Source organism: Neoarius graeffei, chromosome 1 (genome assembly GCF_027579695.1).
Source record: "Neoarius graeffei isolate fNeoGra1 chromosome 1, fNeoGra1.pri, whole genome shotgun sequence".
Classification (NCBI taxonomy): Eukaryota; Metazoa; Chordata; class Actinopteri; order Siluriformes; family Ariidae; genus Neoarius; species Neoarius graeffei.
The window spans coordinates 6,141,989-6,169,914 of record NC_083569.1 but is presented as its reverse complement, the minus strand read 5'-3'; the positions used below and the strand labels follow the sequence as shown (position 1 = coordinate 6,169,914).

At 41.8% G+C, this 27,926-nt stretch overlaps 2 protein-coding genes across 3 annotated transcripts in view; one reads left to right on the top strand and one right to left on the bottom strand.

The window, feature by feature from the left end:
• gipc2 (GIPC PDZ domain containing family, member 2) overlaps nt 1-3,305 on the top strand; it is an 82,929-nt gene extending 79,624 nt beyond the window's left edge. The window contains exons 3-6 of the mRNA XM_060928884.1: nt 2,044-2,224; nt 2,304-2,416; nt 2,491-2,572; nt 2,662-3,305. Coding sequence (XP_060784867.1) covers nt 2,044-2,224; nt 2,304-2,416; nt 2,491-2,572; nt 2,662-2,813 — 528 coding nt within the window. The 3' untranslated portion in view covers nt 2,814-3,305. The remainder of the gene's footprint in view (nt 1-2,043; nt 2,225-2,303; nt 2,417-2,490; nt 2,573-2,661) is intronic.
• A 69-nt stretch (nt 3,306-3,374) lies between these two features.
• txndc12 (thioredoxin domain containing 12 (endoplasmic reticulum)) overlaps nt 3,375-27,926 on the bottom strand; it is a 32,788-nt gene continuing 8,236 nt past the window's right edge. The window contains exons 2-7 of one of the 2 annotated variants that reach the window (XM_060928892.1): nt 24,092-24,152; nt 14,101-14,153; nt 13,800-13,873; nt 8,446-8,515; nt 8,274-8,357; nt 3,375-8,066 (exon numbers count right to left, since the gene is read on the bottom strand). In XM_060928892.1, the coding sequence (XP_060784875.1) occupies nt 7,987-8,066; nt 8,274-8,357; nt 8,446-8,515; nt 13,800-13,873; nt 14,101-14,153; nt 24,092-24,152 (422 nt within the window). In that variant the 3' untranslated portion in view covers nt 3,375-7,986. Of the gene's footprint in view, nt 8,067-8,218; nt 8,358-8,445; nt 8,516-13,799; nt 13,874-14,100; nt 14,154-24,091; nt 24,153-27,926 lie in introns of both variants that reach the window. The other variant, XM_060928900.1, reaches the window with a different exon arrangement.

Sequence of the window (27,926 nt, the reverse complement as noted above, 5' to 3'; positions counted from 1 at the left end):
TCAGAATCACCATTCTTCCATTTGGTTTGACATTATGGCTTAGAGTGGACCATTGTGTGTCTGAAAGTAGGCCTGTTTACCAGATTAAAGTTATTTGACTTCTGCCGAAGTCTGCGCTTCACTGCCGTTTGATAAGGTGCAATATTTCCTGACTGAAGTCGTTAATAGTGGCTATTTGTTTGAACAACATGACAAATTTTACATTAAAAGTATAGTGTAGGCTAAAAAATGAAGTCAAAATTTATTATTAGTAGTATACTGTATTTGTGTAACCACATGTTATGTTCACTAGCACGTCCCTGCACCATAGCCTACGTGAACAAGCGGTAATAGGATATTACTTTATAATGATTTATATAATTATGTATTTATAATTGTTATATTTATATATTAAACAAAACTAACAGAAAACTAACTTTTTAGGTTAAATAGGCCCAGATGATACCGTATATGCATGATTATGACAGGAGGGGGCGTGGTATCACGATGGTGGCTCTATTGTGATGGATGACCACCATCGTCGATGGCATCGTCTATCGGCACAGCCCTATCCCCGGGACGTCGGGACACGGTTAGTTTCGAGCGCTGGTCAGGTCGCTCCCCCAGGACTGCGCTCCAGGTGTGTGACAGCACGTACGCTCCCTCATCCCGGTTCATCGTCCTCTGCGCCCGCTTGCGTATCTCCGCTGCCTCTAAAATCCAACGCTGGTATCTATTTTCTTCAGCGCGAATGACTCTGGCCTAATCTGACCAATATCTTCTCTGGACATCTGAACATCCCATCGCGCACAAAATGTCAGTAATCAGAACACTATACGACCGAGCACAGAACATCACATCCAACAGGCATTAAAAACCTGCCAATATCCACTGTGGGCAATCCGAAAAGGGAAATTACAGACACAAATAAAGGAAAAAAACAAACCGGGGCTTTGTCACACTACCATACATAAAAGGAGTTACAGAACGCATCTAACGATCCATGAGGAAATACCACATCAACACCCCGGTCAAACCATACAAGAACCTCCGACAGCTGCTAGTTCACCCCAAAGACAAAATACAACTGGACAATAAATGCAACGTCATCTATGAAATCCCTTGCCGTTCATGTAATAAAGTCTATATTGGTGAAACGGGCAGACGCTTCCATACTCGTAGGAAAGAACACTAAATAGAACGTGAAAAAGAAACAACAAAAAGACTCTCAAGATCCGAAAAAGCAAACCAAGAAAACCTAAAATCAGCCATTTCAGACCACTGCAAACGACAATCATATAATGAATTGGGAGGAGGCCAGAGTCATTCGCGCTGAAGAGAATAGATACCAGCGTTGGATTTTAGAGGCAGTGGAGATACGCAAGCGGGCGCAGAGGACGATGAACCGGGATGAGGGAGTGTCCTGACAGCAGGAGGTGTGAACTACCTGTCAAATTGGGCGGGACGTTCACGCCTCCGTAGCGTAACATCAGCTGATAAGGCACGTCACCACTCGACATCTGGTGACTGTTTTGAAGAAGGCGGAAGATTCTCGCCGAAACTGTCAACAAGGTAACATCTTAAAATCCTTGTCTTAAGAAACGAACTTAAAATAGCACTAATCCCATCATGATTGGTGTTGCTACACCCTCCTACAATACATCTGTTAACCATTTTAATAATTACGCGATAACGTTGAAGAAAATCAACGGTTGCCGGAAAATCCAAATGCCAGGTTTTTTCAGAGACGGACGAATTCGCCTCACATGGCTTGAGTTCAACTGGATTTTTCTGGTATTGCGCAAAATGTGACAAGTTTTAATATAAAGTAAGAGAATTGCATTGATCTTGCTCCTAAACATACCCAAGATGTGGCCTTTCAGAGGAGAGGAAAAGGCTGCCATCTTGTGTTGGCCCAATGTGGCTTTGACGGTTTAACTGTTGCTGTAGGTTAACACTTTTCTAGTTTCTAAGCAGGTCCGAGTTCTTCGACACGCAGTTCCTCATTTGAATGGCTGTATTTTTACTTCATGCAAAACCCTCCATCTTCCTGTTTGTGCGTAGCGGATAAAGGAGGGCAGTGTGGCCGATGGCGTGAAGGTGCTCTGCGTGGGAGACCACATCGAGTGTATTAACGGGAAGAACATCGTAGGGACGCGGCACTACGAAGTGGCCCGCATGCTGAAGGATCTGCCGAAAGATCAGTCCTTTAAGCTCAAACTGATCGAACCTATGAAAGCTTTTGGTAAGGTTGTTTACATTGTTACTGAAAGTCCACAAGCGTACACCATCAGGACTAATTACTTTTTTTTTTTAAATTACAGAGATGCTCGAACCGAGATCAAAAGGATCCAAGCCTCAGGGCGAGAACCGGATCGGGACTGGCCGAGAGACTCTGAGACTGCGCTCTAAAGGCCCAGCCACTGTTGAGGAAATGGTGAGGGGACATTTCAGGTCGCGCAGTTGTTATGCAGTTTGGTGTCGAGTTTAATTGTGAAACTCCTTGTGCAGCCCACAGAGTTTGAAGAGAAGGCAGTGAAAAAAGTAGACGACCTCCTGGAGAGCTACATGGGCATTCGGGACACGGAATTAGGTGACCTTCGAATACATTTACCAATATACGGTATTGTAAAGGTTGTCCTTTTGACAAGGTCTGTCCATCCATCCATCTCTCTCCTGCAGCGGCCACGATGGTGGAGGTCGGGCGGGACAAGATGAACCCGGACGAGTTTGCCGAGGCTTTGGACGAGGCTCTGGGAGACTTCGCTTTCCCTGACGAGTTTGTGTTTGATGTCTGGGGAGCCATCGGAGACGCCAAGCAGGGACGCTTTTAACGTCACCGTGATCTTAACACGCTTCAGCTCACTTAAAGTGTACTTATTTCACCTCGATAGCATTTATTTACTACTATTTTTGTATCGGGTACATTTTAAACGGCGATGTCTGTCTCCTCTTTAACCTCAGCGGTTGGTTCGGTGGTCATTGTGACACTCCTGTAGGGCAGAGGCGAGAACCGCAGGCTCGATAATAGCAGTTTATTAGAATGAATCGAAATCAGGCTGTGTGTAAAATTTATTTCATGAGCTCGCTGACACTCGGTCCATGACTACAGACTGCCATAGTCGCATGACTCGCCACGAATTAGTGATTTTAGTGCACCACTTGTTTTGTATACCTATTTCTTTGCAGTTTGGCCTGACAAAGGACTACACAATCTTTCTTGGTGATTTTTGGAAGCTTTTTTTTTGTACAGAATAATCATTTTATAGCTCGATAGATTTGTAATCTTTTTAATTTATTTGGTCAATAAAATCCTTTCAAACTGACCTGCTGCTGATGTGTTGTCTGCTTCCTATGAAATACAGGGTCTAAGAACATCAGACACAAAACTTGAGAACATTAATCAAGTACCAACTTTAATTGTACACAGCCAGGTAGAAAATACAATATGGCAAACGTATATTAAACAACTCGTCACTTCCTGTTTCCATTTAAAAGCATTTCACCAGGAAAAGTCCCATGAGGCAAATACATTTTAGGACATGATGATGAGAGATATAAACGTTTGGGATCCGTCTACACTAGAAGGTTTATAAGGCCCTTTGTTGTGGCCTGGAAGCACGTGATATCCCATATTGTACCTGGAGTCAGAGCGATGTGAATGTATTGCTCTGTGTGATTAATATCTTGATGAGAAAAGAACAAAGCCTATAGACCCCTTCGCAGTAAACGTCATTCATACGTAAGAGGAAATTGCGTGCGCAGCCTGGACCCAAAAAAAAGACTCAGAAATGCCTAGTTGTGTTGTCGGGTGTCAGAATCGTAGCAGTGATGGGGTTAAAATGTACAGAATTCCAGCAGGATCTCACCCATTCCAAAAAAAAAAAAAAAAATCGCCAACGTCTATAAGCCATCAAACGTGTAGACTGGGATGAAAGCACTATCAAAAATGCGCGGGTTTGCAGCGCCCACTTCATCACAGGTAAGATCAGGCTGTTTGTCTGGGTCATAGTTACACAATGTAATGAATATTGTTAGCATGTTAACTTAGCTTTGCATGCAGTTTTGTTTGTAGGAGAGCTCTCGCTTGACTCAAGCAGTCCAGATTTTGTGCCATCATTATTTATTTGTGTATGCCGAAAATCACAATTTTAAAGGACCCATGGCATGGTGGTTTCCGGATGTTATATCCGCAGCCTTTCTCAAAATGAACCCTCGGCCCGTAGATATAGCCTCCTGGGAGAAAGCCCCATTTCAGCGCTTTTCCCAGCGCGTCGTTTTGCTAATGAGAAGCAGGAGGCGGGGAAGGGTAGAGGGTGGGGGCGGGTCTTGTCATTAATATTCATGACATGCAAACGTGCTACCTCCAGTGGGTCAGAACAAGCGGATGTGGGTGTCTTACTATGGCGAGAGAGAAGGAACAAACCGCGAAGGGAAAAATACTGCGCGCTGACGTCATTAAGGTGCAACGCGAGGAAATAAAATAAATTCAACAAATGTTTGGGGTTTTACTGAACAAACAAATAAAATGAACGAGTGACTTAAAAAAAAAGAATGTGGGTGTCTTTGTAAAAACTGTTTTGATTGGCTATTATAACAGAGCATGCTGCATGCTTTTTGGTTTTGTAGCGCAGAGTACCTGGCTAACTGCAGGAAGCTGTTTAGTGTTGGTATTTGCTGTTGTAGCTAAAGCCACATTGTCATCACATCACTGGCATAATTTGATTAAAACAATTTCAGTGTAAAACACGTTCTGTACATGCCCGCACATAATCATATGCGTCTAAAGACTTGTCAATAAGGTGCGAGTATACAGTTACGTTCAAAATAATAGCAGTCCCTCAACAGTAGCAAGATAAGTCACTGTTTTTGTTAAAATTTCAACCTTTACTATACCCTCCAGAAACTTGCTTGCAGTGTAAAGGTATAGAAAACCAACAGGCCGGCCGTGCATGCTACCGATTCTGTGAAATTGAATGATTAGCTGAAAGTGGTGAGTTCAATTAGGGAGGGCACTGATTTTGTGAAAAAAAAAAAGGTGTTAACAGGTGGTCCTTATTTAAGGATCAAGGCAACTGACATTGCATATGCTGGCTGTCCTGCATTGGTCCTGAAAAACCAAGTAAAACGGGTCGTTCAAGACACTGTTCTGATGAAGGGCGGCTTTTAATCAAGAACTGGATAAAAGAGGGGAAAACCTACAAAGAAGTGCAGAAACTTATAGGCTGTTCAGCTAAAATGATATCAAACGCTTTAAAATGGCAGCCAAAACCAGAAAGACAACTTCTCGAATGGATCGGAGAATAACCAAACTGGCAAAGGCTCAGCCAATGATCAGCTCCAGGAGGATCGAAGAAGATCTAAACTTGCCTGTGAGTACTGGTACAATCAGACGACGTCTATGTGAAGCCGACCTACCAGCAAGAAGCCCCCGCAAAGTCCCATTGTTAAAGAAAAGACATGGGCTGAAGCGGCTACCATTTGCCAAAGAACACGTTGACTGGCCTGACAAGAAATGGCGTAATATTTTGTGGACAGATGAAAGTAAGATGGGTCTAAGGGTCACAGACAGTTTGTCAGACGTCCTGCAAACACAGAATTCAAGCCACAGTACACAGTGAAGACTGTTAAGCATGGTGGTGCAAGCATCATGATATGGGGATGTTTTTCATACTACGGTGTTGGTCCTATTTACCGCGTACCAGGGATCATGGATCAGTTTGAGTACATCAGGATACTGGAAGAAGTCATGTTGCCATATGCTGAAGAGGAAATGCCTTTGAAGTGGGTGTTTCAACAAGACAACGACCCCAAACACACCAGCAAGCGAGCAAAATCATGGTTCCAGACAAACAGCATCCAACTAATGGAGTGGGCTGACGTAAGAAATGCAGAGGAATTGTGGAACGTAGTACAGTTGACCTGGGCTGCAATACCTGTTGACCGTTGCCAGAAGTTGGTCGACTCCATGCACCACAGATGCGAAGCAGTTATCAGAAACCATGGTTATGCAACAAAATATTAGTTTAGGACACTCGGCAAAGTTGAATTTTCAAGAATTTTAGTTTGTATGGTACATTTTTGAGTTTCCAAAGAAAGACGTCAACACTGCTATTTTTTTGAACGTTACATTTCTTGACTTTCTGTGAAATATTAGGCAGCTGGGCCATAGAAGGTTCACGCTGCACGCTGCATGCTGCACGCTACACGTTCACGTGAAGAACCGGACCCTGGGCCATTAAACTTCATGCTTGGATGTTCACATGTTGCGTCTGTTCTACTTTGACCGAGTAACCAACAATATGGACTCTTCGGATGACGACGATTGCCTCATTCTGCTTTTACTGAGACAGAGGAAGAGAAAAAGGAACAGAATTTGGAGCCGAGAACACTTCCTTCTGAGAGAAGCCCGTGGTGAATTTCACCGAGCATTCTATAATCTACTTGACAATCCCGATGAAGAACTATTTTTCAATTATACCATTCAATTATATTTTTTCTGAAGTTTTCCCCTGAAAGCATAGAGTTATCTCCCTAGACCCGTTCTGATTGGCTGGTGCGGCGGTGACCGCATGCATTGACTGGAATTTCCATCTTCACGCCTAGAAAAAAGTGTGCATGTTCATTTCACGCTTCAAGTGTGCAGCATGCAACGTGAACGCCGTTCTATGGCCCAGAGCAAGTCATGCTACGTTTGTCCACTTTTCTTCACACGCGTGTAGCGTGTAGTGTGCAGCATGCAGCGTGAACCTTCTATGGCCCAGCTGCCTAATGAAATGTAATTACTTTTTCCAATTTTCTTGCTTGGAAATAGAATGTGCAGTATGCCCAATGCATTTGTGTTCATTAAAGTACAATTTATTTGAAGAATTTTGACATTTACTCGCCTTTTTAAAGACGCTGCTATTATTTTGAGCACAACTGTACTGTATATCTGGCCGTTGTATACCAGGGAACTTACTAACATCGTCCGTCCACTCTTTAATTAAATGCGGATCCGGTAGGCGATGTCCACTTGTTAGAGTTAACTTATTTATGTAGCATTCTCGATCTTGTAACGACAATTGTTTGGCATAATCAGGGATGTGATTTGGGGCTGGTGAAATTATCTGAAAATTTTAGCCGGGGGTCTGGGGGCCACAGGCCACAGGCTGGTCCAGGGCAGCACCCTGGTGGGGGGACAAGGGGGGAAGCTCCTGGGTTTTGGGGTTTTCTGACTTAAAAATTGTAAAATGGCAAGCAAACACACAAGAAAAAACTTGTCATGATAAACAAATTCAAGCCAATTTAATGGTCAACACACATACTCTCACTCGCGCGCGCGCACTTTACGCTCGATCACGGAGGCTGCCATCTTTCAACTCTGTTTGAAGCGAGCTTACGTACAGCTATCTAACAAGCGCGTTCATTGGTTGTTACAGAGCGATGGGCCAATCACGTACCTCGTTTCATCTCAATGACGTAATTGCGTAAATGAGATGAAACGAGGTACAGGATTGGCCCATCGCTCTGTAACAACCAATGAATGCGCTCGCTTCAAACAAAGAGTTGAAAGATGGCAGCCTCCGTGATCGAGGTGTAAAGATGCAAATCCGAGGCTGCCATCTTTCAAACAAAGTCAGAACGAATAGGATACGAATGTGGATTTGAGGGGAAAATCGGAAACATTTTTTTTTCCCAAGTTTTGAGGTGAAAAAAGCGGAATTCCGCGGAAAAATCACATCCCTGCATAATCTGACAGCTCATAATGCCGGTCTATAGGCTGCGCGCGTATCCTGGCAACGGTCGTTTTTTTACAAACATGCGAAGGGGTCTATACATATACCTTTTTTTTTTAAATAAATCACACCCTTGACTAAACAGACACTGAACTAATCCGCTTTGTAAAAATGGCATAAAAGCAAACGAGCAATTTCAGTGCAGCATAGATGGGGTTTTGGAAGTTTGTGGGCTGAACCCAAACGGTGCAGTAGTGAGTGTGTTGGACCAGCCGTGAGCTAGTTACCATCACAGTTCATCGCCCAGGTGTGACTGCCTGAACGCATCTCCGGTCAGCTTCTCCTGAGCCTCCTTCATACTGCTCACGACTGTAGATGAGACACAAATCACACGAGGTCTCAACACATCGCTGTGGTTAAAAACAAAAACACACTTCGCCAGTACCGAGTCCACATAAAACAAAACCGAAAGTTTACAAGTTTCAGGATGTTGAGAATGAAATAACTCCGCCCAGTCTCACCACAAATACCAGCATCATTTCATTTCTCAGAATGAGGAGCATTTCATGGTGTCACCTTGATCGGCGTTACTGTAGAAAAACTTGTAGTTTGGGTTTCCGTTCTTGTTGGTGATCTCAGGACGGACTTTACCACTGGGATCTACGAGGAAACAAACGAACAAACAATCTCACGGCCACGTCAAGACTTTATACTAATAAAAACACAAGGATGTAAACTAGCTTCCTGCCTAAAAAGAGTATCCTGGGAATGTAGCCTCCATCAGGGCTGAAGGCTTCATCTTTTGGCTCTTCTTCATCCTGAGAATCAGAACATTTTGGTGAGAGTGTGTTATTCTGCTAGTGTCTCATTCATGAAAACCACCGACACATGATCACTGTGAAAAATACAAACTTGGTCATTCTATCTGTACATTTTGTGTGTTTTTTGTTTGGTTTGTAAGCTTCAACACAGACATCCTTTACAATGGAACAGGACTTTTTTTTTTTATATAAAAGAAGAATGAAACTTAGATTAGAATCCATCCATTCTGTATAATTATAGAATGTACTTCAATTAAACGTCGAGCAGACTAGAGAAAGCAGTAAAGCTTAATAAAATGTGTGACGGAACAGAGTTTAGAATTGAATGAGAGCGCAATCCAAAAGCCTGTCAAGTTTCATGAAATTCCTCCAAAAAATTGATTTCAGAAGGCGAGTACCCTTTCCTGGGACGGACATCGCCACGACATAATCCCCCTTCGGGGGATTAAAACTTTTTGCCAAATGACGTGAAATTCCTCCAAAAGTTGACTTCAGAAAGCAAGCACCGCTTGATGAAACTGCCAAAGTTTGTTAATAATCCAGGGCATAACTCATAAAATTTGCCCATGACAGTTATATAACACAGCCTTTTGCCAAGCTTCGAGAAATTCATCCAAAAAAAAGTGTGTACTAATGACATACGGGTTGTTTTACAATCAGGGTACGCAAGCTAAAAATCACATTTAACACTTATCTTCAATATCAAAAGGCTTGACTAAATAAACTTGGTTGTTTATTGTAGCCCTGTGATAGCTCTATTTACCATGCAAAAAAACATTTGGTGATAACGTTATTTTTGGTGAATGTATGGCAATGTGTGTCATATTTAGCAAAATTACTCGTGTCATTTAGAAAAAGTGCTTTTTTGACCACCGGTAGCTCCAAAAGGGATGCACTTACATCATTCTTTATACCATAAAACAAATATTTGGTTCCATAGTTAAGTTTTAACGTTCAATGCCAGTAAGTTTTCAGACTATTTTGATCAAATTAGTGTCAAAAAAAAGTCCTCTCCGAGACAGCTAATTTTTCAATATAAAATAACATATCTAAAATGATTATTTTCATCCTAAAATGTGGTCAAGATGTTGGGACATAAATATTAGAGACAACTAACACGAAGCTTACAGCCTGGGTGCGATTTGCTGGGGGGGATCATCCCCCCCCCAGTTTTTATCTCTGCTGAAAAAAAAAATCCTCGGGGACAACCCCGTCAATAAAACAAACAAACCAAAAAAAAAAAAAGTTGACATGACAGGCATGTTGTGAGACAGTTTTCTACGGTCTACATTGCACTCACTTTCAAAATGACCCGAAGTGGCAGCTTTGATGTTCACGAACGTCCCCAGCAAATAGATACATTGTAGATAATATCTTTGCGTTCTCATAGATTTTTTTTTTTAGGGGGGGCGTTGGAGTGTCTGATTATAATTTCAAAGTAAATTCTGTATTAAAAATTACTAAATAAGCAAATCCGTTACAGTCCATGAAACAGGAAGTATAAGGATGAGAAAAAAAAGCAGTTTAAATCGGAAAGCTGCGCACAATCTGAACTGCGCCATCGGAACAAACTGTTCATTTAGTATTCATGTATTTTAGTGATTTTCGAGTCACTGTCCATTTAATCCGGAGGGACAGAAACATCACAGCAACGCGACAAGCAATGCGAACTTGTGTTCGTGTATTTAGTCAGAGAGATAGGAAGATGAATTTACTATCTCTGGTTTAGTGTTCGTTTTCATTTAGTGTTATTCATTTGATGTCATCGGATGTTATTGAGCTGTTAGCCTATTGTTACCTTAATTTTGTGACGTTTCATGATTTAAAAAAAAAAAAAAAAATCCCCCCCTTTCTGGTTTTTTGACAAATCGCACCCTGCTTACAGCCTTATATTTAAAAGCACCATCAGAGCCTAATCTAGGAATTTGAAAATAGGGGACAGAAAATATTAACATGGATAAAAACATCCCTCATTTGTTCCAGTTAGTGGGGACAGAAAAATAAGTAATACATTGGTCGATATTTTCAAGAGTACATCTATAAACAGAACAGTTTTATTAATAAAACTAAATACATAGATTAACATCGGATATGAATGTTTGTTACATGTATCATTATGGCACTATACATATCCTTTAATACAGTGATATGAAAACCATATCAGCAAACACTTATCCGCAGTTTATAGTATTGCACAAACATGATCAGATCTGAACTTTAAAAATGTAAAGATTTTAGATCAAAAACTATATGAAGAATTATACACTGCAAAACCTTACAAATAGGACTAGGTTACTGTTTTACTATAAATCATGTGACTAGCCTGTTTTTACCAATTTGACCACCAGTAGTATAATATTGCATTTCAAATATGACTAGGTTAATATTACATCATTTGATATAGTTAAGTCTAAAATCCATGTAGTCTTGCCACTATTAATTTATAATAAGATGAAAAATCTGACTTTCTGAATTGAATAAAATAAAAATCACTATCAAATATTTAAAAATGCTACCATATTTGTTTTGTTCAGACCACCTTTCATGAAAGTGAAAAACATTAAACAATCTACCGATGTTTAAACTAGATTTTGACATAAATGACTGGAGATGATCTCAAAATTCAGACTTCCTAAAAAGTATATAATCTCCATCATTTACAATCTTACAGTACCTACAATTACACAAGAACAGATTAAATATATTTCATAATATTTTTAAATAAAACTTACATAATATCAAATTCAAACGACTTAGTACGTCTTCACACTGTCATAATTACTCCAAGATCATATTTGTACACAAACTTATTATTGTGTTTGGATGAGACAGAACGATGTGCTTTTGGGTATTTTTAAAACACTTCACACGATTGGTTGAGATACACCGTCTTCCGGTTCAGTGACCAAATGATATAATAGTTCACAAAACTGTTTTACCCGCTAAATAAACCATTCGGAATACTTCGGTCCTTTCCGATAGGTGTGTAAACAACGCTATATTTACCGCAGTGCTCGCTCGCTGGTGCTGACAAATCGATACGCACAAGATTCAGTAAAACGCGACTACACGCTCTCTACTTATAAATGTGCGACAGACAGATAAAAAACGCATATTATGCGCCCTAGATTAGGCTCCGACTATGGAAGTAATGGATTCTGAATTGTCAAAAAAAAAAAAAGTCCTCTCCGAGAATCACTTCATTTGTTTCTCCCATCTTATAGCAGATTACTAGCCTGGCAAGCCAGACTAAATGTGAATATTTAGTCTGGCCTCGATCCGTAGACATTTCCGAAGCAGGTAGGAGGAACAACCCGCTGTCTTTCAAACTGTCTCTGTGCGTATAGGCCAACGCTCTGACCAATCAGCGCAACAGTGACTGTGACGTAGTCAGAGCGACAGAAAGCAGTGGGGGAGGCCTTGAAATAAATAATTTTTCAAAATGCGTATTAATTAATAAACAGGTTCTAGATATTAAGAAGTTTGGAGATAATGGCCACAAGTTTGGAGTCTGTACCACATACACACTTTTTTTCCAAGGGTTTGCTGTTTATTAATTCTTCGTACTGCACAAACTAGCCCCATCCTTTTGGCTACGAGCGGAGCCAGCTGGTAGATCAGACTTTTGCCATAGCCGGTCGGCAAAACAGCGAAAACGTCCTTCTTGAAAAGGAATGAGCGGAGAGCCTCTTCCTGCTCATGTTTCAACCAAAACTCCAAGTCTAATTCTTCTAAAACTGATTCCAAAGCGGAGTCAAACGAGCGCTGTTCACTAGCCGTAGCCATCTTTCCTGCTGTGCTTTCTCCAGCGTCGCGCAGCTCCTGCAAAAGCCCGCCCAAAGAATCCAAACAAAAACCTTGCGTTGTGATTGGCGGGCATGATTTGATGCCCGGGGTGTTTTTGTTTATATGGTGCAAGGCTAGACCCACTCGCAGGCAAAAAATATTTTTGGCCGCTAGGCGGTTGGGTCTAGTTTACTAGGCTAGCAGATTACACAAAACTACCAAACACACATGTCAAAAAAATTACTGTTCTTTAATTTGTCCTTCACTTAACTGGTTCTTGTACCAGTTTTTTGAACCAATTTGAATTTTGGACCCCTGTGACACAAACTTTGTATCCTGATTGTAAAACAACCCATAATGCCTTTTGTCCAGTTTGGTGAAATTCGTCCAAAAATTGTAAGGGGAGTCAATTTCAGAAGGCGAGTACCCTTCCCAGGACGGACGGAGCCACGACATAATCCCCTTTTGGGTCTTTCAGCCAGCGGGGGATAACAAAAACGTCAAGTAATATACAGTAGAATGCAAGTCAATACAAAAAAAAAAAAGGACAGAAGAGGTGGCTTTCAATTAGTGCTGTCAAGCGATTAAAATATTTAATCGCGATTAATGTCGCGACTGTCATAGTTAACTCGCGATTAATCGCAATTTAATCGCACATTTTTGTCACATGAAAAACCATTGTAATTCTCTTATCAGCATAAAAAAGTGAATAGGCTTGCTCACCGTTCGAACTACGGGGGTACTCGGGGGATCCGAGATCCCCTGAAACAAACATGAGATCCCTTGAAAACATGATTTGGGAAATGTTGGGGGGTCTCTAAAATATTGGCAAAATGATGTTTATTGACAGAGCAATCGTGTGTAACGGGAAGCATTTGCATATCTGAAGTGAGCGCGCGATGGAGATCCGCGCTCTGAGACAAGCGCAAGCACTCCCAAGGGAAAAAAAAGGGACCCCCCCAAAAAATATCGGCATAGTTCGAACACTGGTTGTACCAATGTTTTTTTTTTTTTTTTTATTGCAGAGCATAACACGTCTTGTCACAGCCACTGCAAAGTGGGGCTGGAGCTGCCGATGGGAAAACGAAACCTAAGCCGAGCACCGTGGCTCTTCGGGGGAGGGCAGAGGACTCTGGCTGTGCGGGGCGTGGCATCATGTCACACAGCGTTAATCTCGCGATAAAAAAATTATCGCCGTTAAAATTGAGTCAAGTTAACGCGTTAATAACGCGACATTTTTGACAGCACTACTTTCAATAAATTACAGAATGGAAGTAGAAAGGACAGGGGAAAAAAAAAAGAGGTATATAATTTTATGGAATCTAATATAACCTGTATAACGGATCGTAATTTCATATCAAATGGAATTTGATGTATGACAGAAAAGAAAATCGAACGGGGGAAAAAAAACAAAAAACGTATGTTAGTGCAAGAACGGTTCCATAATAAAACGTTCAGTGGCCTCGAGAGAAACGAGTGTGGTATCGGCTCTCACCTCCAAGTTCACCATGATGAAGTTGTGAGCCAGCTCAGAGATCTCCTTCGACTCGGAGAACTTGGGCTTCAGCGCTTTTTGGAAACATGAAGCTGAAGGTAAAAACCTGGACCAAACCAAGAGCTACGAACATATCACCACAAACTGTACTATTAAAACTATCACACAGATGATTACGGAGTTAAAAGCCACGACAAACATTTACACATGGAATAAACACTGCATTTTAGCAGCAATAACAAATATTTATTTAGTGGGGGGGTGGCGGCAAATAAATAAATAAATAAATAAATACAGCTACCTTTGCAGGCCCCACACCAGGTCTTATGAATGATGACCATTACCGGGAGTCCACTATGCAGAAGGAGGGATGAGACGAGAAACAACAATTCAAGATCATACTATTTAAAAAATAAATAAATAAACAAACAAACATGCAACAAGAGACATTTATTTATACTGTTCAAAATAATAGCAGTCCAACACGACGAACCAGATCAATCACTGTTTTTGGTGGAAATTATATTACTACATGGCAAATAATTTACCAGTAGGTGTAGTAGAGTCGTAGAAAACCAACAGACCCAACATTCATGATATGCACGCTCCTGAGTCTGTGTAATCGAATAATTAAGTGAAAGGGGCGTGCTCAAAATAATAGCAGTGTGGAGTTTAATTAGTGAGATCATTCATTCTGTGAGAAAACAGATGTCAGTCAAGTGGCCCTGATTTAAGGATGAAGCCGGCACATGTTGTACATCCGTTTCTCTCTGAAAACCTGAGAAACATGGGTCGTTCCAGACATTGTTCAGAAGAACAGCGTGCTTTGATTAAAACGTTGATTGGAGAGGGGTAAAACGTATACTCATACCTGCAAACTCATGAGGGTTGAAAAACTACCGGTAACCCCCCGGCCCCCTTAACCCATTGACGCCTGAAATGCCTGCAAAAAAAGGTCTGCAAATGCCTAAGCCAGTTTTTAGAAAAGGTCCCCATCTGCCTGAGGGTTTTCTGAAATAAAAATAATTAATTGAAAACGCCTATGAAAAATTCAATATCTCAGCCTCTGAAGCACATAAAGACATGATATAAGTTGCATTTAAAAGATAAAATTCTCTGCTTTTATTGGATCGTGCTCATTCAGCATTAACACTAACACATTTTTATAAAAAAAAAAAAATCTGGCATGCGTCTTGAAAATAATGACAAATCAACAATGCTGCGTTATGCAGCAACCAGCATTTGGGGCAATGTTGCGTTATGCAACAACCGGCGCTAGGGGCAATGTTGCGCGACGCAGCATCCGGCGTCAATGGGTTAAACAGCGCACGATCAAGGGAGAAGACATTTAAAACAAAGACAAGATTTATTCACTTTGCAATTTTCAGTTTTGCATCTGACGCCTCATTACATTACCATTAAGGAAGGAAAAGTCTAAAAAGTAAAATTTGAATTTAAAAAAGTAATTTTTGAAGTGTGACACTGGAAGCTTTCTTCAGCAGACCAGTTTATCATTTTTTGGCCCGAACAAGCCGTTCAAGGGCACGTTTATGCTGCTCTGCCATGTGCCTCTTTCGCGCCATGCTATCCTTCTTCACCACCTCTGCCCGATTACCAGCAGCACACCAAATTCAGCCCTCCTTTCCTTCAGTGCTGCCAAATTCATGGTGTGAGAGTGATACAGCAGAGAATCTCTCTCTCTCTCTCACTCTCACACACTCTCATGGTGATGATACACAGGGCAACTTTTTGGGCAATGTTGCCGGGCAATTGCGTTTTGACTCTTTTCTATTGAGATTGGGCAACATTGCTTCTTTCTGAATGGTTTTGATAATCTCTGGCAACTTTTTGAGATAAGCCAATCAGAACGCGAGTATCGAGTCATGTGACCTCCGGTGAGGTTCGGATCAGAAATTTCAAACAAATATGGCGGCCGCTCAGTGTCAGTGGAGTGAAGAGATGGAGAGACTCCTCATCTGTTTTTACGCCGGTAAGTTATTTTAATATTCTATATGGAGGAATTTACCTCACCAAAGCTCTAAAAAACAACAGACAGCTTGATTAAATGGTCACAGCAAAAATTAAGGCATCGATTTTTTTTAGCTAACTGTAAACTGCCGTTGCTAACTGTTGTTGCCCATCGTTAGTTGCCCTGAAAAGTTGCCGTGTCTCACCTAGTTGCCCGTTGCCAGCAACATTGCTCGGCAACATTGTCTAAAAAGTTGCCCCGTGTATCATCACCATCACTCTCACACACACTCACAACTAACTGGTTCTCTGAATACAACCGAGATCAACACATATTACGTTATAATTTTGACAATCCCACCAACAGTTTCACAAACATGCTTTCTCTTACCCAAAACACGCGTTTATAGATCCTTATGTTCAACAAAAAATGACTTTATTCAAACTGATTTGACATTTTTTTTCTGTTTTGTTTCAGCCCACAGAAACATCTTCCGTGTCGCGCGTTCGGTTCGAACGTAACAGCCCCGCCCCTTGCGTCTTACGTCATAAAAACGCGACTCACAGACCACCAAATCACAGGTACCAAAAAAAACCCACCCTAAAGCCTCTTTAAATCGCACTCATCGTAACACAGCTTTCTCCGCATACTAAAATTTTTCCGTCTCCAGATGTAATATAGAGTTCCGGAAAAAAAAATATATATATATGATTCCGTGAGCTGTTTTCAAGACTCAGTGTCCCGTTCTGCATTGCGTTTGAATGATCTCTGCCATCCTCCTATACACGCCCGTATTCAAGAAAACCCCGCCTCTATTCAGTTACAATTCGCGGATACTGTCCAGCGTTCTGGAAGACTATTGGCTCGTTGGAATGTCATCCAATCAGAGAGACGTTTGAAGTATGAAGGCGGCGGAAATGGTCTGAATGTGGGTGTGAGGAGAAAAGTAGTAGTAGTACTTTGAAGTAGTAGTAGTACATTGAAACCAAATGTTCGGCAACGTAGCCTCGCGCCCCCCCCAAAAAAAAAACCTCTTCGGATCTACACGATTCACACAAGTGACCTATTTTGGGATCAAAACGGCGAATTTCGCCGAAAGGTGACTAGTTTGCAGGTATGTATACTGTAAAGAAGTGCAGAAAATGATGGGCTGCTCGGCTAAAATGATCTCCAGTGCTTTAAAATGGACAGCAAAGCCAGAGAGACGTGGAAGAAAACGGAAGACTACCATTCGAATGGATGGAAGAATAGCCAGAATGGCAAAGACTCAGCCAATGATCAGCTCCAGGGTGATCAAAGACGGTCTGAAGTTACCTGTGAGTACTGTGACAATTAGAAGACGCCTGTGTGAAGCTAATCTATCGGCAAGAAGCTCCCGCAAAGTGCCACTGTTAAAAAAGAAGAGGATACAATTTGCCAAAGAACACATCGACTGGCCTAAAGAGAAATGGAAAAACATTTTGTGGACTGATGAAAGTAAAATTGTTCTTTTTGGGTCCAAGAGCCGCAGACAGTTTTTCAGACGACCCCCAAACACTGAATTCAAGCCACAGTCCACTCTGAAGACAGTGAAGCATGGTGGTGCAAGCATCATGATATGGGGATGTTTCTCTTACTGTGGTGTCGGGTCCATTTATCGCATACCAGGGATCATGGATCAATTTGCATATATCAAAATACTTGAGGAGGTCATGTTGCCTTATGCTGAAGAGGAAATGCCCTTGAAACGGGTGTTTCAACAAGACAACGACCCCAAACACACCAGTAAGCGAGCAGCATCAGGGTTCAAGACCAACAAAATGAAAGTTATGGAGTGGCCAGCCCAATCCCCGGACCTTAATCCGATAGAAAACAGGCTTTCGTCTAAACGGGGGAACAGGGGCGCTGCGCCCTCTTACTCTCGGCGTGCACCCCCTTACCGACTCCGTGAAAACATCCCGGCAACACTACGTGACAATGTGTCTGATCATCAAACACGTTATAATTGCTCCAAAAATATTCCAATCATAGTAGATACACCGCCAGACGGTGCAAAAACAATCCGAATTGGCGTTTTCCAGACTGAGGCGCCATGTTGTTTAGTTGTTTACTTGTCGCGGCTGCTCTCACGAGATTTGACATGGGTTACATACAAGGTCAGCTGACTTGTAGAGCGAGATTTCTCGAGACTGAATGACCTTTCACCCACCGGCGCGGGAGCTTTTGACAGAAGGAGTTCGCGAGTTGTTTTTGTTGACACTTGGGCATTTAAAGATGTCATCCCGCGGCACGAAGCGGAAGAAAGACAAAGACTGTCCGGGGCAGAAGATTACTTCTTTCTTTTTCAATGTTGACAGACAATTTGTTACAATTTCCCTCTCAGATAGCCTCAGAATGTCCCATTGGAGCATTTTTCAAAGGCTTTGCACGGCGGAGGGGGACAACCGGCACCATCTCCCTCCCCCCGCTTCGCTCCCTCGCCATGGTGAGCGCCCTCATACTAAATTTTTCTAGAAAAAACCCTGGAAAACTTGTGGGGTGACATCAAAAACGCTGTTTCTGAGGCAAAACCAAGAAATGCAGAGGAATTGTGGAATGTTGTCAAATCATCCTGGGCTGGAATACCTGTTCACAGGTGCCAGAAGTTCTCAGAAACCGTGGTTATACAACGAAATATTAGTTTAGTGATAAATCCTTAAGATTTTTTCAGTTTATACAGTAAATATTTGGAGTTTGTAATGAAAAATGCAGACACTGCTATTTTTTTGAACAGCCCAATGTTCATTTTTCTTCATTTTCTGTAAAGTAATTAAAATATTCATACATTTTTCTTCATGTTTTGATGTAGAATATAATGTGCAGTGTTCCCAATGTATGGAAATAAAAACTATAAGGATTTTAAGCTTCACTCACGTTTTTAAACACACTGCTATTATTTTGAACACAACTGTATATTGGATGAAGAGTGAAGATGTTTCTACACGTTAAAAACAACTCTGACTAATCCGAGTCGTGAGTTCAGCAAAGTGTTGATCAGTTTTCTCTAAACAGTAGTTTGGACAGTCAGATTTATATTAAAAAAAAAAAAAAAAGTGGTGTACAATAACCTGGTTGCACAAGTGTGCACACGCTTTAATAATGGGTCACGCGACTGAACGTGATTGGTCAGAACAAACCAAACTCGTGTTCAAAAGTAATCCTACGCCCGTCTCAGAATTGATCAACCCTAAATACAGATCAGCTGTTTCTGGAGGGTTTTTATCCGACTGCTGAAGCCATGGAGCTTACAGAGCAAGTCGAGGATCTCGCCATTGAAAAACGGAAAGGGATACAAAAGAATTTCCAGAACATCGGGCACCGTGAAGGCCATCACGATGATCAAGAGGAGAAAAAAGTGCAGCGGAGTGACCTCAAGATCAGAACGTCCCTCCAAAAACAGATGACAGGAAGAAATTTATCAAGGTGGCTGCCAAAGAGACCGACAGCAACAGTGAAGAAGCTGCTGCAGGAATCTGTCAAGCACTGGCCACTCCCTGTTTGTTTTTACATGCAATCTGTTCGTCACATGTTTGGACTACAGGGCAGAAAGGCTGGACAGAATCTGGAGGGGAAGAAGAAGAAAAAAAAAAAATCTACCCCTGCCTAAACCACGTAGCAAAACGTTTTAAGGTCGGATAAGACCAAATTAAAACTTTATGTGAATAATTTCAAAAGATATTTAATACAAAAAACATGACCGCTTAACTTCAAAAGCTGACGATGAAGCACGGTGCCGGTAGCATCTCTTCACCCGAGACTCGAAAACTAGAGTTCATGGATATTTGTATTTGTCAGTCGAAGAATTTCACCTTCGAGTACAATAACAAGACAAAGCACAAATCCAAGTCAGCCACGGAACAGCTTCAGATGCCGATGATCAATATTTTTGGAACGTCAGAGCCCAGACTGAAATCCTACCAAAAAACCCTGCGGCTGTGCTTAAGCCAAAAAAAAAAAAAAAAGTGTGTTTCCGGTTACCCGACCGACCCTAATCCGTACCGCCCGACCCTAAACTTTTTTTTCCCAGTCGCGACTTTTACATATAACCCAACCGCGTGAACTGGAAGTTTTTGTCACTCACTGGGAAAATCAGGGCTTTCCACAAGCGCCGGCTGCCGGCCATACAGCCGACTACACAATTAAGTCCAGTCGGCTACTTTAATGACTATTATTTTTGTAGCCCACAGACTCTAAATATTAATTTTCGATTTTAATAAAATTAAATGTTTATCTAACGGACTGACAATAGTGTCAAACTAAGCCGCACTCATTTAAGTTGTGATTCGCGCTGTTTGTACCGATAATAACCACAAATTCCCCGCAGACTTCGTTGATCAGGGGAGAGTAACTCATCCGCGGCCCCGACATGCGGTGTGCGCGCGCACTCGGCGGAGGCAGTAGTGTGTCGGGGCCGTCGGAGGGAACAGAAGCAGAGATAACGCTTATTTTGTCTTTCACCTAGAGACATGATTAAAACTTTAAAACGGAGACAAACTTCTCGTGTGGATCTGGCATTCAACTTTTTTGCTAGGTTCTATACTTTTGGATCAGTCACAGATCAAACACCATGAGCACATCTGGAGAAATTCAGGCTTTATAATGGGTGTCTATGGCGTTACACACCAGTGCAGCTCAGGAGTTTAGAGTGTAGGCAGCTTGAAAAAAAAAAAAAAGCTCTAACTTTCTCATTTAAACTGTTTTCTCAGCCACAATTTTCACTCTACACACACAATTTTCTCAAAAGTTGTAGTCACACTTGTCTTGATTCACACAATGTGTCTCCCTGAGCGATAGGATTTACAGTTTTTGAATGAGAAGCCTGCAAGTAAGGAGAGGACAGCCGCGCTCTCCCATAGACTCACATTATAAACGTGGCAGCGCTTTTACTGCAAAATCAGAAAAGTCACTTGTTTTTAACTCGCTCTAGTGTCCACATTTTTTACACTAGGGACAAAAAAATTACATTAATGTGTTCATGGGAGCCTTGTAGCACTCAATGTGAAAGAATTTTGTGAATAGCTCCTTTCGTTTCCGTGTAAATCAGCGTTGTTCGAGGAGAGGGAATTCTGAGAAAAAAGTGCTCTTTTCCCTGCACCGTTACCAAAGCGACGAGCTGCACTCAGGGAGCAGAGAGGGGCGGGGCTGCTCTCTCTCTCTCTCTCTCTCATGGTGTATTGAGCTGTTATATTTACAGAAAAATTCATGTTAAAAGGTGTCTCATGCTGCATCAGATTCATCAGAAGGTGGTAACTCAGGTGACCTGCAAAGAAATTCATTATATTTTGTGAAATTATTCCTGTCTAAATATAGGTTATGGCAGCCATCTTGAAAAAAAAATTCAAAAAAAAAAAAAAATGCCTGCCTACCGACCCTAGTTTTGAAATCTACGTAACCGGAAACACACTTTTTTTTTTGGCCTTAGGAGATCTGGAGTGTTTCTGCAAGGAGCGGTTTCCAAATCAAGATGAGCAAAAGTCACGTCCTCTTTATCAGAGACTGAGCAAACAAAGTATTAGTTTAAAGGGTGTGCATACTTTTCTAACCAGGAAATGCAAACACGGCTCTCTGTTTTTCAGTTTGTTGGTTTGTACGAGACACATTAAAAGGTAAAAAAATAAAATAAAAAATAGCCTCAATGAGGCTGGAGCTCATCCCGGCCAAGATAAGCATAGAATCATAAATATGACACGTGCCGCCGCCGCCACCACCAGACAACTTTAGGGTATCTAGTGAGAATCTGTACATTTAATTTTCAGGCCTTAACCTGTGGATTCCGAGGTTGTACCACAAGTGAATTATCATTGTAAAGTTTGAAATTTGAAATGACTGACTTGTAGCCTTGATACTTGAGGTACATGTTACCCAATATGTATTCTATGGAATTCAGGATGGATTTTTGCATTACATTGAAGTTCATTTTCAACTGTTTTTGGGACTTTTAAGGCAACCTTTGGTGTGAAAGTGCCCTTAAACAGGGATGCAAACGGCGCGCCTTTTAGCGGATGCCGCCTTTTTCACGGCTGAATCGTGCAGTCAGCTGTGAAAAAGTCGGCATCTGCGCCTTTAGTTTGTGTGGAGAGATACGATCTGCAATAACATGCATTGTTGGCTACAGACCGAAACATACTTTCAGAATGCACTGGCCAAGGCAGGACTAAACTCCATGTGCCTTCTAATAATAAATAATAATTAAAAAAAAAAAAACAGAATAGTAATTTGTAAGCTAAAAAGCCTGTGTCTACACTTTTTTCTTTCGCCGAGTGGCAGCTGTGTTCAACTGGGGCGGGACATGACTGAATGGGTGTTTCTGATTTGTTAGCCGTCTTTAACTGGGGTGGGACATGACTGAATGGGTGTTTCTAATTTGTCAGCTGTCTTTAACTGGGGCGGGACATGACTGAATGGGTGTTTCTGATTCGTCAGCTGTCGTCCTTACACCGCATGGCATGCTCCAAAATCGGCAGCTTCAAAACGATTGATTTTTTTTTTTTTTTAACCGACAACCAAAAAAAAAATTAACCGGTTGACATTGATTCGGTCAACCACCGGTCAAACGGTCATCGGTTAACATCCCTAGCCTAAAAGCTGATGTATGGCATTACTTTGGATTCAAACGTTACGAGGACAGAGACGAAGTCGACAGAACAAAAGCAGTGTGCAAACTGTGCCACATAGAGGTAAAATATAGTGGCAGTACAACCAATCTCCGCAACCACTTATCCAGGCACCACGCCGACACAGTTTCAGCTAAACCTGCGGCGACTCAAACTGCACTGGAGAAGGCATTTGGTGTTAAATTACATGCACGAACACATATGGGGCTGTTCCTGTCAATAGGGACAGTTTTTACTTTAAAGTGACAATCCAGCAATATCTAAGTAAATCGATATTGATATCGAATCGGATCGTGACCTTATGAATCTGGATCAATTCCCAGCCCTAGCCTGCATGCGTGTGGATTGACAGGGAGTGCGGTAGGAGTGGGGAAAGTTGTCTATGAAATACCACGCTGTCAAATTGCTGCTAATTAGGTTACCGGCTGTATTAATTAACTAATTAGTAATGGGAGTTTAGGAATTTGAAACACAGGGCTCTATAATTTAGATATAATCATGGACTATTTGAAATTATTAATTATCTTTTTTTTGACCATTAAATACCATACAGGAGCCACACTGAATAATTAGACAACAATTAAATTTCTGGTTTTCAATTTCTCATAAATAAATTAATGATTGATGGAGTCCAATTTTTTTTCCGCAGTGAATAGATTTTTGTGTTAAAGTAATTCTGGTGAAATTATTTCTTTATTGGGTATCAAACACTTTTTTTATAATAAGAAAAAATTATAAAATCTCTCATCTCATTATCTCTAGCCGCTTTATCCGGTTCTACAGGGTCGCAGGCAAGCTGGAGCCTATCCCAGCTGACTACGGGCGAAAGGCGGGGTACACCCTGGACAAGTCGCCAGGTCATCACAGGGCTGACGCATAGACACAGACAACCATTCACACTCACATTCGCACCTACGGTCAATTTAGTGTCACCAGTTAACCTAACCTGCATGTCTTTGGACTGTGGGGGAAACCGGAGCACCCGGAGGAAACCCACGCGGACACGGGGAGAACATGCAAATTCTGCACAGAAAGGCCCTCGCCGGCCACGGGGCTCGAACCCGGACCTTCTTGCTGTGAGGCGACAGCGCTAACCACTACACCACCGTGCCGCCCCATTATAAAATATAAGAAGAAATATTTCTTCGGACAAGTAAATTTCCTTTCAACTTGCCCGACACTACAAGTGGTTTCAAAAGTTAACGCAGAGCCCTGCCAAAGCACATTTTTTAATGATTTTCAGCAAGCCATAACTTGGCAAATATTGAACTGTGAACTTTCTATTTTAGTATTTAAAGGCATCTGGCATTGAAGAACAATCCTTGAAAATGTCATGCATCTTGCATGAATAGTTTAAAAGTAATGACTTACGGTATGGAAGTTAGGCCCGTTTCAACAGTGAAATTGGGGCCACGCTCAGAAACTAACGAAGGTACAAGCCTATAATTTTGTACACTATTTATAGGGCACGCCGACAATATTTCCAGAAAGTATGAAGCACATCTGAGATGGTCAGCGGCGAACATTTTTCTAAATCTAATTCACCAACGTGCTCTCGTCAGTCGCCATCCCGCAAAGATGACGGACGCAAAATCGGAGAGCATCATGGGAGATTCGTGACGTAAATGCAAACGGCCTGTAGGAAAATAATCCACTTCAAGGTGTGGTGACATGTATTCGTCTTCACACACCTTGCTTCTGCCTCTTTCTTCCCATCTTCCAGGCTTCTCCAGTGGATGTGGTCCCCAAATCCTAAACACAAACAGTATTAAAACCAGTGCACTTGTTCCTGTAAGTACAAGAACACTATCTAGGGGCACTACATAGTGTTGTGATGAAACAGCACCTTGTAGTGCACTTTCCTAATACCGAAGGGATTTGGGATTGTACCTTTTTTTTTTTTTTTTTTTTAAATTGAGCTCCTGGGACACAGAAATGTATAATTAATTCAATTTATAAATTAATTCAGAATACGTTTTAGACGCAAACTAGCTAGCAAGGGTTGGGTTTGAACCAAACAATCTAATGCCAGGTGGCTGAAATAAATATTACGTCCAGGATAGGGCTGTGCGATATATCGAATATACTCGATATAATCGCCGAAAATTCTGTGCGCGATACATAAAATTATATCGTAACTATCGAGTATTTTATGGTCATTTTCCGACTTGCGTTTGTTTAAAACCTTTTCCGGTGGTTTTCTCCCTGTCCCTCAGGCAGTAACGTGAGAGGCTGCCTAAGGGTAAAAAAAATAAATAAATAACGTCACGCACTTGCCAACCAATCCCGGGCAACATCTCTGTGCCGAAAGGAACTTCCGGGAAGATTTTCTAGTTTCGGTTGTGTTGCCAGATTGGGCAGTTTTAAGTGCGTTTTGAACATATTTTGGGCTGGAAAACGTCAGCAGTATCTGGCAACACTGCCGGCAGGAAGATTTCCTAGTTTCGGTTTACAGCGCTGACTCAGTTCGTGCAGTCGCTGGTGTTGCACAGGCTACTGTGTAAGCTCTGCCAATTTCAGCAACAAATTAAAAATGGAAACAGACGAATTGGTTCCTAAAAGAACTAGTAAGGGGTCAGTCATCTGGCATTTTTTGGATATCGCGAGGAGGACGTGGAACAGCAAATACCAGTTTGTAAAGTGTGCAAAAAAAAAACCCTCCCTGTCATCACGAAAGGCAGCAGCACTGCAAATATGTTCCATCACCTGAAAACTCATCCGGTACAGTATGAAGAGTCTCTTAAACTCCGAACTACTTGCCCACAAGCTAAACAAATGACCATAGCGGCCTCTTTCTCCAAAGCCACCCCATATGAGAAAACGAATCAGAGATGGAGCGCTATAACGGATGTAATCACGAACGTCATTGCCGAAGACATGATCCCAATTAGTATAGTGGAAAAACCAGGCTTCCAAAAATTACTAAACACACTCGATCCCAAATATGAGTTGCCTGGTCGCAGACATTTTACAGAGAAGGCGATACCGGAATTCTACACATCTGAGAGGCAGAGCCAGAAAACACCCAGTTCAAAAGTGTGCAAAGAGGAAAATGATGTTTTGCAGATCTCTCTCTTCTCTCCCTCAATCTCTCTCTCTCTATTGTGGATGTTCCAGTGGTTCTCAGTAGTCAGGTTAATAGCTTGGAGATCTATTTTTTTAAATAATTTAATGAATGAGCACTTTTCTTATTTAGGCTAAATGTCTTTCTCAGTGTCGAGCTGCACTTTATTGGTTTGAGCTCTGAGCAGCTCTGTATTGTTTTGCCCCTTTGTTGCAATTTTCAAGATTGTTTTTGCAGTTTGTGCCACATCTTTGTTGAATAAAAAGTCTTATTTCAGTTCAATTGTGATTAATCACCAAGATGAAAATTTAAAACGTGTTGTTGAAAACCACCTGTAAAGTTAAGATGAGTAGCATGCTATAGATGCACAATGGTGTAACATAGGGAAAAAATTAAAAATTCAGGTTTTGATTTTATGTTCTGAAATAACTATTAGGCACAATTTTTACAATATCTATATAAATTAGTTGTTTTTACCCATTTTAATGATTACCCATAATGCATTGTTTATCGCGCTAAAACAAGCAAAAACGTCATAAGACAGTGGAAATACTACCTTTACTACCTTCACGTGGCGTCTTTCTCGATCGCACGTGCCTAGACGCGTACCTTCTAGAACATTCCTGGGCGGTCACGGACTGTCACGTAGCCTAGTTCGGTTGTGAAACTCGCTAAGAGTATTTTCGCGAGTTTAGTGGCAAACTTTTGCGCCGCAATTTCTCTATTCTCGAAATTTGTAACCTGAAACCCTACAAGAAATGTTTCATAATGTTTGGGATTTAGAAAAATGCGTCTAGCAAGTTTATTTCGCTGTATTTTTCCGTGAAACTTGGCATAAATCATCCTTAAGTGATGAGCGTGACATTGTTATTTTGGTCTGGGTCACGGAGTTAGTTGGAAGCGGGAGGAATGAGAGTTTCTCAACTACAGCAGCACTTCTCACTATAGATGGCTGGCGTGTTTCACAGTGTTTGGGATTTACTAAATCGACAAAGGCTACGTTCACACTGCAGGCTGAAGTGACTCAAATCCGATCTTTTCGCCCATATGTGACCTGTATCCGATCTTTTATTGACAATATGAATGACACAGATCCGATTTTTTCAAATCCGACCCAGGCCGTTTGGATATGTGGTCCTAATTCCGATTCCTATCCGCTCTTTTCATATGCGACTTCAGTCTGAACCGCCAGGTCGCATTCATCCGACTTACACGTCATCAACAAGCCACAAACGTCACTATTCTGCGCTGAAGTAGGCGGTGGGTCTCTCAAAAAAAGTTACAACAACATGGCGCATGACCACGGGCGCAGATAGAGGGGGGGACTCGTCCCACCCAGATTTAAATTCACCTCGCTCGGTCCCCCCCACTTATAGGGAGGAAAAAACGTCTATGCTGTCTTTCTTTGCATAAGGCAAACCTCACGGAAAAATCAAAAGACTAATTACCATTCGGTTTATTGAGGTGCACAGCAGTGTATACATAGTTGCAACAAATCACATAAAACAAAACAAAGACTGATATTCGGTTGGTTGAGCTGCGCAGACTGCACAGGTTGCGAGTAGGGATGGGACATGATTTTCGAATAGTCGAATATTCGTGACTAGTTCGAATAATGAATAGTAATTTCGAATGCCGTTTTGGCTTACGTTACATTCCACTAAAAAAAAAATGAGCGCGGAAAGGCGTTTCCTTGTTCCTAACATACTCTGTTGCATTAATTTGGCCAGAGGGTGCCGCTATCGTACAGTAAAGGTAGTCAAATGCCAGCAGCGCACGCAAGGTCGCATATATTGCCTCATTTTTGGATCCCAGACACAAACATCTGAGGTTCGCAACTGACGAGGTGAGAAACACAGTGCAGGCCGAGGTGAGAAACCTTCTGTCCATGGCAGATGATGAAGAGGCCGGAGAGGCGGCGGAATCGCATGAAGGGCCCAGCGAACCGAAACATTCCCGAAAGGATGGCCCATTAACAGCAGCAATTGCCGTCATATTTGGCAAGGATTACAGCACAGAGAGGGCAACATGCGTGACTGAATTGACTCAGTACTGCCAGGATACATGCCCACCGCTCCACACTGACCCGATGACATGGTGGAAAGACAATCAACAGAAATACCCTCGCCTGGCAAAGTTGGCCAGCGCCTACCTGTGTGTGCCTGCAACGTCCGTGCCATCGGAGCGTGTGTTCTCCGCAGCCGGTCTAATTGTCAATAGGCTGCGTACCCGTCTCCATCCCGACCACGTCGACATGTTCATTTTTTTGAACAAAAATATGTCTTAAGTTTATTCTGCTCTGACTGTTCGAATGCTTTCATTATCGTTTCCTAAACGGGCAGTTTCACCCGCGGTTCCTTCCAACAGACGAAAATAGTCGTGGCTGCATAAAAATGTACAATAAAATTGGAAGCCTATATTATTGTTTGATACTGTAGGCTATGTGAGGTGAATGGAAGTTT